The sequence below is a fragment of the Trematomus bernacchii genome, unplaced genomic scaffold (genome assembly GCF_902827165.1).
Source record: "Trematomus bernacchii unplaced genomic scaffold, fTreBer1.1, whole genome shotgun sequence".
Lineage (NCBI taxonomy): Eukaryota > Metazoa > Chordata > Actinopteri > Perciformes > Nototheniidae > Trematomus > Trematomus bernacchii.
The window spans coordinates 241,082-252,743 of NW_022987708.1; the positions used below are offsets into that span (position 1 = coordinate 241,082).

At 42.0% G+C, this 11,662-nt stretch overlaps 1 protein-coding gene across 2 annotated transcripts; it reads left to right on the plus strand.

Annotated features, from left to right (window-relative positions):
- The first annotated feature begins 1,692 nt into the window (after positions 1–1,692).
- LOC117490931 (alpha-2-HS-glycoprotein-like) lies at positions 1,693–9,937 on the plus strand. 2 transcript variants are annotated; one of them, XM_034140713.1, is made up of 7 exons: positions 1,695–1,940; positions 5,555–5,665; positions 5,785–5,869; positions 6,174–6,343; positions 7,093–7,206; positions 8,463–8,540; positions 9,556–9,937. In XM_034140713.1, the coding sequence occupies exons 1-7, from the start codon at positions 1,728–1,730 to the stop codon at positions 9,802–9,804; spliced, it is 1,020 nt and encodes a 339-aa protein (XP_033996604.1). In that variant the 5' UTR covers positions 1,695–1,727; the 3' UTR covers positions 9,805–9,937. The 2 variants fall into 2 exon arrangements, with proteins under 2 accessions (XP_033996605.1, XP_033996604.1); XM_034140714.1 differs by lacking the exon at positions 7,093–7,206 and having other exon boundaries at positions 1,693–1,940.
- The last annotated feature ends 1,725 nt before the right edge of the window (positions 9,938–11,662 follow it).

Below are 11,662 nucleotides of genomic sequence, written 5' to 3' on the forward strand. Positions count from 1 at the left end.
TCAATTTCATTTCAAACCTTTATTTAACCAGATTGGTCCCATTGAGATCATAGATCTCATTTTCAAGGGAGACCTGCACAAGTTAAACAAGTACAAACCACAGACTGTCTATGTCATGGTGAATACAGTCGCTGCTTTATTTATGTCTGTATGACGTTGTTGTGAGTGTGGAAGGAGCAGCTACAGGTTAGTTTAGCCTGATGGATCCGATTCCATTCAGAAAACACACATTTTAAAAGCTTTTCGCCTGCCGTCTTGTCTGTAAACTTGTCAAAGCATTAATTCATGGTTTTTACTAACCGGTATCAGTATGTAGTTACTTCGGCATCACTTTGAAACGTGTATTACAATTAAATCACGGTCAAATATGTTCATTTTGTTGTAGTTGGTATCTCCCATAGGATTTACATGGAGATACGCCCCGCCCCCTCTCCAGCGCGTCTTGTTTGAATGACAGGAGCAAACACAGCTGACAGCCGCGGTGAAACTCGAGCAATAAGAGCGATGCGAATATTGGGTAGTCTACCATAGTATTCACATGGAGATAAGCCCCTTAAAATCCATGAATTAATAAAGCATTAATTCATGTTTTTTTCGCATCGCTCTAATCGCTCGAGTTTCACCGCAGCTGTCAGTGTTTGCTCCTGTCATTCAAACAAGACGCGCTGGAGAGGGGGCGGATCGATCAGGCTAAACTAACCTGTAGCTGCTCCGTCCACACTCACAACAGCGTCATACAGACATAAATAAAGCAGCGACTGTATTCGCCATGACACAGACAGTCTGTGGTTTGTACTTGTTTAACTTTTGTCCAGTTTCTGAACAGATATGAGGAGCTGTGAGCTCTGAGTGTGTGCTAACAGCTAACGGTTGATGTGTTGGGACATGTTGCGCTGTCGGGTGCTGACCAATCACGAAGCGCCATTTCTTGACTGGCAGCAAAAACAACCAATCACAGCAGTGCTTCTCTGGCTGGCTCTGTCCAATCACAATCAAGAAGTGTTCTCCCTAAAGGAATACCCTTTCCGTCCAATGTGAAATGCTGTGGTGTTTTCTGAAATGCTGTTGTGTTTTCTGAAATGCTGAAGTGTTTTCTGAAATGCTGTAGTGTTTTCTGAAATGCTGAAGTGTTTTCTGAAATGCTGTGGTGTTTTCTGAAATGCTGAAGTGTTTTCTGAAATGCTGTAGTGTTTTCTGAAATGCTGAAGTGTTTTCTGAAATGCTGTAGTGTTTTCTGAAATGCTGTAGTGTTTTCTGAAATGCTGTTGTGTTTTCTGAAATGCTGTAGTGTTTTCTGAAATGCTGTTGTGTTTTCTGAAATGCTGTTGTGTTTTCTGAAATGCTGTTGTGTTTTCTGAAATGATGTAGTGTTTTCTGAAATGCTGTAGTGTTTTCTGAAATGCTGTAGTGTTTTCTGAAATGCTGCGGCGTTTTGTGAAATGCTGTGGTGTCTTGCACTTAAGGGCCACCGTATATATGAGATATAAGATTTTACAATCGTGTAAAGCTGCGATGCAACGGACAGTTTCTTTTTTTGACTTGCTTCAGTAGAAATGTTACAGTGCCAGGAAAGGTTTGGCAGTATACAAACTGTTTGAGTGGCCATGCAGTGCCATGGTTAAAGGCCCTGTCCTCATGCTACCCCTCTTCAGTCTCCATCACTAACCTCCTGTATCTGTCCCTCCCTCTGAGGTCTATAAAGGGTCCTCGCTGCAGCCGTCTGCTTCATGTATCTCAGCATCATGAAGGGATTACCCACCCTGCTGCTGCTGTGCTCGACGGCTCTGCTCTGCAGCGCTGCTCCAGCTGTGGAGCCGGTGACCTGCAGCGAGGATGGAGGTGCTGCGGCGGCACGGATGGCTGCACATCACATCGACGAGAACCACGACCATGGCTACAAGTTCAAGCTGAGTGAGATCAAAGGCAACAAAGTGGAAAAGGTACAAAATAATTGGCATTACTCAAAATACCTACTTTCTTTATTGAAGTATGGAAGTTTAAGCAGTTATCTTGAGACACATAAAAGTGCAAATGTTACCACTTTTGTAAAAGAAAAAGTGTAAAATAAGTGTAAAAACATATTTGAAGAACACAAATAACTCAACATTATCATCCTAACCGTGTGTTTTTTCTGTTTTGAGGGCTAGAGCAGTTTTAAGATGGACAGCATAGTGACTAAAGGTTGCTTCAGCAAACAGAACTCTGTAAACATGTCTGCGATGTGTTCTGGTCCTGATCCATGTATTGATTCAGTTCTGCTGTGACTGAGAGTGTAGTGAATCTGCTCTGTTTTAGTTTATAACATACAGTTAAGCACACACACACTATTTTATGATCATATAGGTTCACTAAACTTAATTATAAATTGAAAAAATGAACCAAACAAAGTGAAAAAAACATAAAGCATATTCAGGCAGTAGGCGTATAGATTCACACTTAAAGTATTAGCCTACAGAGCAGTACAGTTTACAGAGAACTAATATTTTTAATCCGGCTAGTAATCCCTCATTTAAAATGTAATAGTAATCTGATTAGGTATTTTTTATGTAACTGTAAGGGAATACAGTTACCTTTTTCTTTTTATGTATCGTAATTACGTAATCCTGTTACATGTAATCCGTTAATCCCCAAGCCTGACAACGTTACAGGTTAGATTCCAGCCTTGGCCCCTTCATCGCGTGTCGTGACACCTCTTGGATGTCCAGTGTTTGTATGTTCACTGTTAAATAAAGACAAAAACAAGTTTACAGATGAAGACATCCGTTTAGTTATATAATAATGCATGTATCATTACATTTTCATATAAAAAAGTCTAACCCCCTGCAATATGTAATGACTTAATAAAAAATGTGGCAAAATGTATGAAATGTGTGTGCAAGCTGTTTATCACAAAATGCAGCAGAATATTATAAGATGTAATTTTTTTTACCAAATGAAGATATTTTACATATTTATTCGAAAAAAGAAAAAAAACAGCTGCTGGACCAAACTCTGTTATCGGCCCACAGGGGACTTTCTTACTTATAACATAATCAGTGTTACAACCACCAAAGAAACCATTTCTGAAATGTATTTTCAAAGCCGATCGAATTTAATCATTGAATTAACGGAAGAAAACCTATCAATTTATATTCAATTTTTTCATTAAAATAATTGTAACGGAGATACAATTGTGAGATATTAGGTCACCTATTATGCAAAATGCACTTTTTGATGTCTTTTATACATAAATATGTGTAAGGAGACTCACAAAGTGTCAGAAAATACAACCCTACTTTTCCTCCTTATCTCTAAAAACGGCAGTACAACAGAGCTGATCCAGATTAGCTGCAGTCATGACGACATTAGTAAAATGTGGACTGGCTTTACATTGACCTCTGCCGGTAGAGTAGATATTCTTCTCTTCACAGACTCAGAGCTCACTGCTTGCATGCAGAAAGGGGCGTGGCCAGCAACAGCTCGGGTTTTATTTGAAGCTACTGACCCAGAATCAGCACTTTTGAAACAGGGCGGAAAAAGAGGGGTATGAGCAGGGGTGCACATAACTTTTTTAGTGAGTTACTCAGATGAGTACCAGGAGACAGCGTTTGGTACTCACCCCACATGAAGCGTGGTTTTAATAAGTGCAGTCTTCCTCACTGTCCTCCTCAGTGTCTCCTTCACTGTCCTCTATTTACACTTCTTGCATGCTAGATGATGAAGATGCACCTCCCTGTCTCTTTTTAAGCCTCCGATTTGCTTTCTCCAAAACTTGTTGCCAAAACTGTGAAGTCCTTGCATTTCCTGAGGCCAAGTTGAAGGATCAAATACTAAGAAATTATCACATGACTTGTAGTCATATCTGATTTCAGAGGAGGGAAGTAACAAAGTACATTTATTCAAGTACTGTACTTAGGTACAATTTTCTACTCCACTACAGTTCAGAGGTAAATCATGTACTTTTCCTCCACTACATGTAGTTAATACATTTTAGTTACTTCACAGATCTGGATGAATGATGTGAAATATAATCAAGTCTTAAATCAGACTTTAGTTCCACCTGGAGTAAATTCACAAGCTACCCTGCAGTAGCCTATACAAAGTCATTCAAACTAATTTTTAAACACTTTAATGATCAATAATTATAAAACATATCATATACATTATTATGAAATGGACCAATCTGCAAAATGACTACTTTTACTGTCGCTACTTTAACTAGGTGTTGATGATAATACTTTTCTAATTTTACTTGAGTAACACTTCATCCACCTAACCCTGTCTGATTTCCAACTCTTCCATTAACAGCCTGAGTAAGTTTGCAGGCAGCTGTGTGTTTACTCCACTGTTGTAAATAAAACTGCAGCAGCTTGACCACAGAGCGTGAACGTTGTGATCAGCTGATTTTGCGCAGTTCTCCAGTGTGTGCGCGGGGCACAGAATGTGCACAGGGGAGTCTCCCACTGCAGCCAGTTGATGTAGTTTTGGTACAATTATGTTGTACACACCGACGTTAACAGCAGCTCCGTCTGTGCACACGGCGACCAACTCTGTCGTCCAGTGATCTAAGCCTCTTTCTCCTGTGAAGCTTCACAGGTCCGTCGGTTATGTCCTGCGCGGCACAGCCAGCACCCAGTTCAATCAGTCATAGAAAGTCCGAAGATTTTTGCAGGGAGCGAAACGGCAAAGTGGCTGCTTAATGTCTTTGTTTTTTTTGGACATGTCTAATAATTTACTCCACTGAGTGTTGACAAGAAACACGTATAGACGAAATATGTGTTTTTGTTTTGATGACCTATCAGGTACGCAAAGGCGCGTTGTGACCGTTGTGACACAAGTGACGTTACGCATTTCAGATTGTTGCCGCGCATGCGTACCTGCGTACCAGTTATGTGCACCCCTGGGTATGAGGCATTTTTGTATAGATATGGCCCTATAATATAATTTGTTCAAATATAGCATAATAGGTGAGCTTTAAAATAGGGATATTTCATCATGTAATTAAAAAATTATTTAAATGACCTCAACAGTCTCTTTTATTATGTGCTCACTAAACAATATGTTTATATTGTAGATTTCCAAAGACATGATAGTGTGTCAGGGTGGTGTAGGGAAATTAAAAAAAGCTCCATATCATCTCACTAAGTTCTGCTACTCCGCTCCCTTCATTGGCTACCAGTAGCTGCTCGATTCTGCTACAAGACACTGGTGCTGGCCTAGAGTGCTGTGATTGGATCTGGTCCTTCCTACATCCAGGACATGGTTAAACCATAGGCTCCCCATTGATATCAGGACAGCAGAAAGTCTACACATCTTGCTTCATAGATTGAAAACACATCTGTTTTAACCGTACCGCTGACAGAAATGAAAATGTAGTATTTAAAACATTTGTAATTTGAGAGTATTGCAGTAGAACTCACCATTGATAGTGCACATATGGCTTATTTGAAGCAAATGTATTTGCAGGTTTCTTGGGGTTCTGAGTTTCTATATTTGCTCTTATTGTAGGTCTCTTTGGATAAAGGTGTCATCTAAATGAAAATGAAATGTGACTTACACTCTCTGGTGTTTGCAGGTCGATGACGGCTGTGAAATCGAGCTGCAGTTGGACCTTATGGAGACAACTTGCCACAACATCAACCCGAAGCACTTCGAGGACTGTATGATCCGCAGAGAGACTCCACGGGTAAGTGTTGGATCAGTTACTCTTTAGCCGTATTGTGTCACATTCATGTACAGCCAGACTGACGTATGATTATTGGTTATGTGAGGTCTCGACAGAACAAGCTCTGTGTTTCTCTGTAGGCGGTGATGGCTAACTGCTCCGTTAGGATGAGTGTGAGAAATGGTGACGCCAGAGTCCGAAATTACCATTGTGACACGCGACAAGGTGGGTCTCTGTCATGCAATACACCTGATACGCAACAGAACATTGATAATGGACAATTTGCCCAAAACCCTCAACTTTGGATAGGGTTTTTACTTTTAGATTATTCTTTTCTTTGGGGGCGGGTGGAGGGGAGCAAGGAGTAAGACATGCAGGAATCGAACCCTGTACATTGCAATGCAACCAATCACTCAGAAGGCGCTATTCATGTCTATAATATCTCCATATGAATACTACCATAGAGTTACAGGTGGGGAAACTATTGGTTATGACAGATAAATAATTGTTTGTGTGTGTGTGTTTGCAGTGGTAACAGACAGTGAGAGGATGATGCTCTGCGCTGACTGCCCCAGTCTGATCTCACTTCATCACCCTGATGGTATAAAGTCTGTAAAAGAAGCTGTGCAGAGATTCAACGAGAACACCACCAACCAGAACTACTTCATCCTGAAGGACGTGGGACGGATTCAACTCGGAGTAAAGAATTCAAATACACACACCGTGTTGGCGGGACGTATGTCGTGCTCTACACTACACTGCTCTATTCATTTTATTGTTTATCTGCAATGTTTTTACACCATTGCTAGGCCTTTTGAAGGATTCCCTTAGGACGGGTCCTCGTCAGCCACATCCTTTAGGGGTCCCCGGAAGGTTAGGAGATCTCTAGGCCCCGCTGCTCTGTCTCCTCTGGGATCTGGTCTCCTCTTGCTTTTTTAATTGATTTTACTTATTTGTATTACTTTTAACAGGGCTTTTAGAAACATTCTATGTATTTCCCTTGGAGTTTTTTGAAAGTTTTTTTTTTACCACAATATTATCCCCGAGAGCCGGAGCACTGCCCTTTTCCCTAACCTACAGTAACCAAGTCTTCACCCTAAAATTAATGATCCTCCTCATGGGGACCCCCCATAAGGGAGGTGAGTCCCCACACGTGACTGTGTAAACAGATGTAGGTCCCCACAAGGATAGTAATGCAAGCGCACACACACACACACACACACACACACACACACACACACACACACACACACACACACACACACACACACACACACACACACACACACACACACACACACACACACACACACACACACACACACACACACACACACACACACACACACACACACACACACACACACACACACACACACACACACACACACACACACACACACACACACAATTGTAGCCTCATGCAGTGCTATGTCCTCCTCTTTCAGTGGATGATGACAGGGGCGATCTACTGGGCTCAGATTGCCCTCGTGGAGTCCCATTGCCCAATGGGATCCAGAATCCTTCCTGAGGCATGCATACCCCTCTGCCCTGATCGAGCTGTAAGTACAACTCGTACGAATAGAAGACACTTGGACATATAATCAATGAATTTGCAAGAAACTATCAGACGAAGACAAGTTTTACTTCCAGTTTAAATGCTACTTAAAACACATGGGAAGATCTCAATGACTTGGTCTATAGGTTACCTTGACTCACACTATCGCTTTTAAGTAAGCAAATGATTTTCCTCAGTGTAAATATTACAAACAAATGGTGCCAACATAAATCTCAAAAACAACAAAATATGGAAATAGGTCTAAGAATGTTTTCATCATTTTATTGATGGTACTTTATCATATTACCAACAAATGTAATGTCATGTGACCGACTTTATGATTGACATTGTTTCCCCAGACTACTTTCCGTCAAGTGACAGACCTTGCCTCATGCGACAGACTTAATTTCATGTGTGCAACGTGATATCATGTTACCGACTTTCAATCATGTGACCAACTTTATGATGTTTGACATGCGTCATGTCGTGTTACCAACATTAAATTATGCAACAGACATTATTTAATGTTAACAATATTATGTTGTGTTCTGAATTTCTCTAATTTTACCAATTTTATATCGTTTGACCAGTGTAATGTTATCAGAATCAGAATCAGAAACAGGTTTATTGCCAGGTAGGTTCACACATACTAGGAATTTGACTTGATGTCATGGTGCATACATAAAATATAAAAAACAAGAAATCTAATATGAAACAGAAAATGTTTTTTACACCGTAATAAAATACAGTTAAATAGCAATAAGATAAATAAAGCAGTAGTTTGCAGGGAACTAGAATGCTATGAATGCATTTTTGCATATAAACTAAGAAATGTGAAATCAGAATATGTGCAGAAAGGAGTAGGAACATTGTGTGCATTAATGTAATGCATATAGTCTATAATGTGGCAGAGGTAAAGTATCAGCGGGGGGGCCGGGCCTTGTTTGAGAGGCCGGTAGCGGAGGGGAAGAAACTGTTCAGGTGGCGTGAGGTTTTGGTCCCGATGGAGCGCAGCCTCCTGCCAGAGGGGAGGATGTTACCATTGCCAACCTACAGTAATGTCATGTTACTGACTGTTTATTGACTTTGATATCATGAGATCGACTTTATGCCATGTGAAATATTTTTTCATGTTACCGACACTGTGTCATGTGACCACTATACATCAAGTGACCGTCATTATGTCGTGTGACGTTTTTTATAATGCAATCACAGTGTTGCTCACTGAGATAATTGTCTCTCTCTCTTTTCTCTTTGAAGCGCCATGCTTACTGCCGTTCATCTTACACAAAATCCGAGGGACTCGGGTCTGTTGAGTGCGAATACTACCCTCCAATGGTGAGTCCGCATTCTACACATAAACGCTCATAATACTGTGTTATATATCTATTATTGATCAATTGTGTAACCAGATATATGTGCAGAGATCAGAGGAAGTACTCTGATCCTTTACTTAAAGGTGGGGTAGGTAATTTTGGAGAAACCAGCTCGAGTGCGCTAGAATTTGAAAATACACAACCGGAACAAATCTGCCACTTCCTTACAGAGCCCCTCCTCCAACACACACGAACGCGCACATGACCAATGAGGGCACGAGATAAGTTTGTGCACAGATGGAAGGCTGACAGGCAGGTAGGCCATCCAGTTATTTTAGCCGGGCCGGCTAAAATGATTGGTCGTACTTTTTACAGTATTACGGCTTCCACTGATGACATTTTTTTATGGATTTTTTGTCAAAGCACTTAAAATATTCATTGCTATCGGGATGTTAAGAGCATTCCATGGAATATAACGAAAAGTGTATCTCGAGCCGGTTTCTCAAACTTACCTACCCCACCTTTGACTAAAAAAGAAAATACTACAGTCCAAAAATACTCCATCACAAGGAACATTCCTGCTTTCAAAATGCCACTTAAGTAAAAATACAGAAATATCGTTAGCAAAATATACTTACAGTATACCTACTTAATGTGCAAATGAAAGTGTTCACAGTATTGCATTATTATGGAATACCAAAGAGATTCACCAAAAAATATGTAAAAGAGCATTTTAATGTTGTAATTTGTTAGTCTGGAGACAATATAGATACTTGGTAAAATACTGGGTAGAATAGTAACACAGTACTGCATCATATCATATCAGAGTATTATGTGTATTCACTTGCTACTAGTAACTGTGAGTGTTAAATAAATGGAGTGGAGTATAACATTTGCCTAAAATAAAATGAAAAATACTCAAGCAAAGAAAACTTATGTCAAAACAGTACTTTTAGTACTTGAGTAAGTATACTTAGTTACTGTCATGACTGCCAGAATTTCACTTACACTGACTCTGTTCGGTCTGCTCTTAACAGAACTCTACTGCCCTCGGCGATGGTGAACGGGAGCCCATATGTAGGCCCGAAGATACTGTGGGGCTTCCTCCTCCCCCTGCTGGTGGTGTTGGTGGCCCTCCTCCCCCTCCTGACCAAGAAAGGCAGCGTCATATGCCCCCATTCCACTCATTCCACTGCCATGGATCGGACGCAGCTATCCACCCCATTTGTCCCTGGCCCCGTCCTGAGCCCCGCGGCCCACGCCTAAACCCAAGAGAAGAGGCCTGAGATACACACAAAGAAAACATGTGTTTGTTACCGACTTCAAGACTTGTACAACAGTCTTCAATGTAATATGTGGAAAATAGAAAGTCTTTAAACATATTACAAGGTAATGTCCAATAAACAATCATGGTCTAAATCATGGGGTGCAGCTTCTTCTTTCATTGAACTGCCTGAGCAGCAGTTTCGATTTTGATCAGATAATACGTGAGACTTCCTTAAAGGGACCTATTATCAGGGCTGCACATAACTTTCTCAGTCAGGGGGTGTTTCTCAATGTCGAGGACGCTTCCTTGGTAGTACATGTCTTCCGAGTCAGGTCCTTCAGAAGCGAGGCAAGAATCCTTCCTAGCCTCGGAAAACGAAGAATGGTGGAACAGGCTAACAGGTGTGCGTCATATGCGAGGCCCCGCCTTAAATGGTGCGCGATTTCTGCCAAAGATTTGGGAAATTGGTCCGTGCGCAAAGCATTGTGGGGATTTTAAGACCGCGGAGGATACACATGTGCAGCCTCGAAATTTCCCGCAACGAAGGACGCCGGCCTCGGTAGAATTCCAAGGATCCTGGACATTAGAACAGTCCTTCGGCAGGACTCGATGACGTAGCATCCTTGAAATAGTGGCTCTGGAGGAGCCTTCCTCGACATTGAGAAACACCCAGGTACTCAGCTGAGCGTGCCGTGAACGTTGTGATCAGACGATTTTGTGCAGTTCTCCAGTGTGTACGCGGGGCACAGAATGTGCACAGGGGAGTCTCCCTCCGCAGCCGGTTTGCGTAATTTTCCGACGTTAACAGTAACCCCGTTTGTGCACGGCCTTCTGGACGCGTCGGTACGCAAAGGCGCTTAGTGACACAAGTGACTGAACGCATTTCAGATTTTTGACGCGCATGCGTACCTGCGTACCAGTTATGTGCACCCCTGCCTATTATGCTTTATGGTGTTTTCCCTTTCCTTTAGTGTGTTATATGTGACGCTCTGTTATTTAAAGGAGCCCAAAGCAGAGTCTGCTTAAGGTAAGGTTTTCAAGGTGTTTAATAAAAAATGCTAACAAAAAAGGCAGGCCCTGATGGCAGGAAGATAGCTGGTTAGCTGAAAAATATCCGGTGAGAAGAGAGAGTTGTCCAAGGAAAAAACACTAGAGTTGAGAGTTGGCTCAAAATAAGAGCTCTGGAACAAAGAGAGGCCCTCTCGTTCATCCAACTACATGAGGCGCGTTCACACAGGAGTACCTTTCCCCGTAATTTTTCCGTTTAGTTCCGTTAGTACCCCTTATGTCGCGTTCACACCAAAAAGAGAACTTGGTGCCGGGAACTTTTACCCCCATTTTTAGTGCCTGCTGAGAGGTGGTATTCTCCTCGCAAATTGCAAACCACGCCCCGTAAAACATTTTATCATCCTCGCATTAGCATTATTAGCATTAGCATTCGCCCAGCGCACAAACGCAGAGAGACTAACTTATGGCAACACAAAAGGGGACTTTGGGTGGCAGTATGCGCCGTGAAGTTGTTTGCGGCCTGCCAGTAAACCCAAAGCAGAAGAAGAAGTGACGCCAGCGGCTCATTTGCGTAATCTTCCCTCAGGGAACTTATTCCGATGTGAACGCGATCGGCTCTTAGTTCCATGGGGGAACTAAGTGCTGGGAACTAAGTGCTGGGAACTAAGTGCTGGGAACTAAGTGCTGGGAACTAAGTACGGCAAAGTACTTGGTGTGAACGCGGCTATGGAATCATCTGGCAGAGTAGTGGAGTGAGGACTGGGCTTTTATGGAGGAGGAAGATGAGGTGATTGGGAAGAGGTGTGCCTCATCTGCAGCCAGGAGAATGCCAGCCACGCCCGCTGCCACATTCAAGCCCTGCAGAGAAG

Bases quoted from the DNA above. Each gene is read 5' to 3' on its own strand.
- LOC117490931 (XM_034140713.1), top strand. From the start codon at position 1,728: ATGTATCTCAGCATCATGAAGGGATTACCCACCCTGCTGCTGCTGTGC. The intron at 5,870-6,173 runs GTGGGTCTCTGT...GTGTGTTTGCAG, and splicing joins CCATTGTGACACGCGACAAG to TGGTAACAGACAGTGAGAGG. The intron at 8,541-9,555 runs GTGAGTCCGCAT...TGCTCTTAACAG, and splicing joins GCGAATACTACCCTCCAATG to AACTCTACTGCCCTCGGCGA.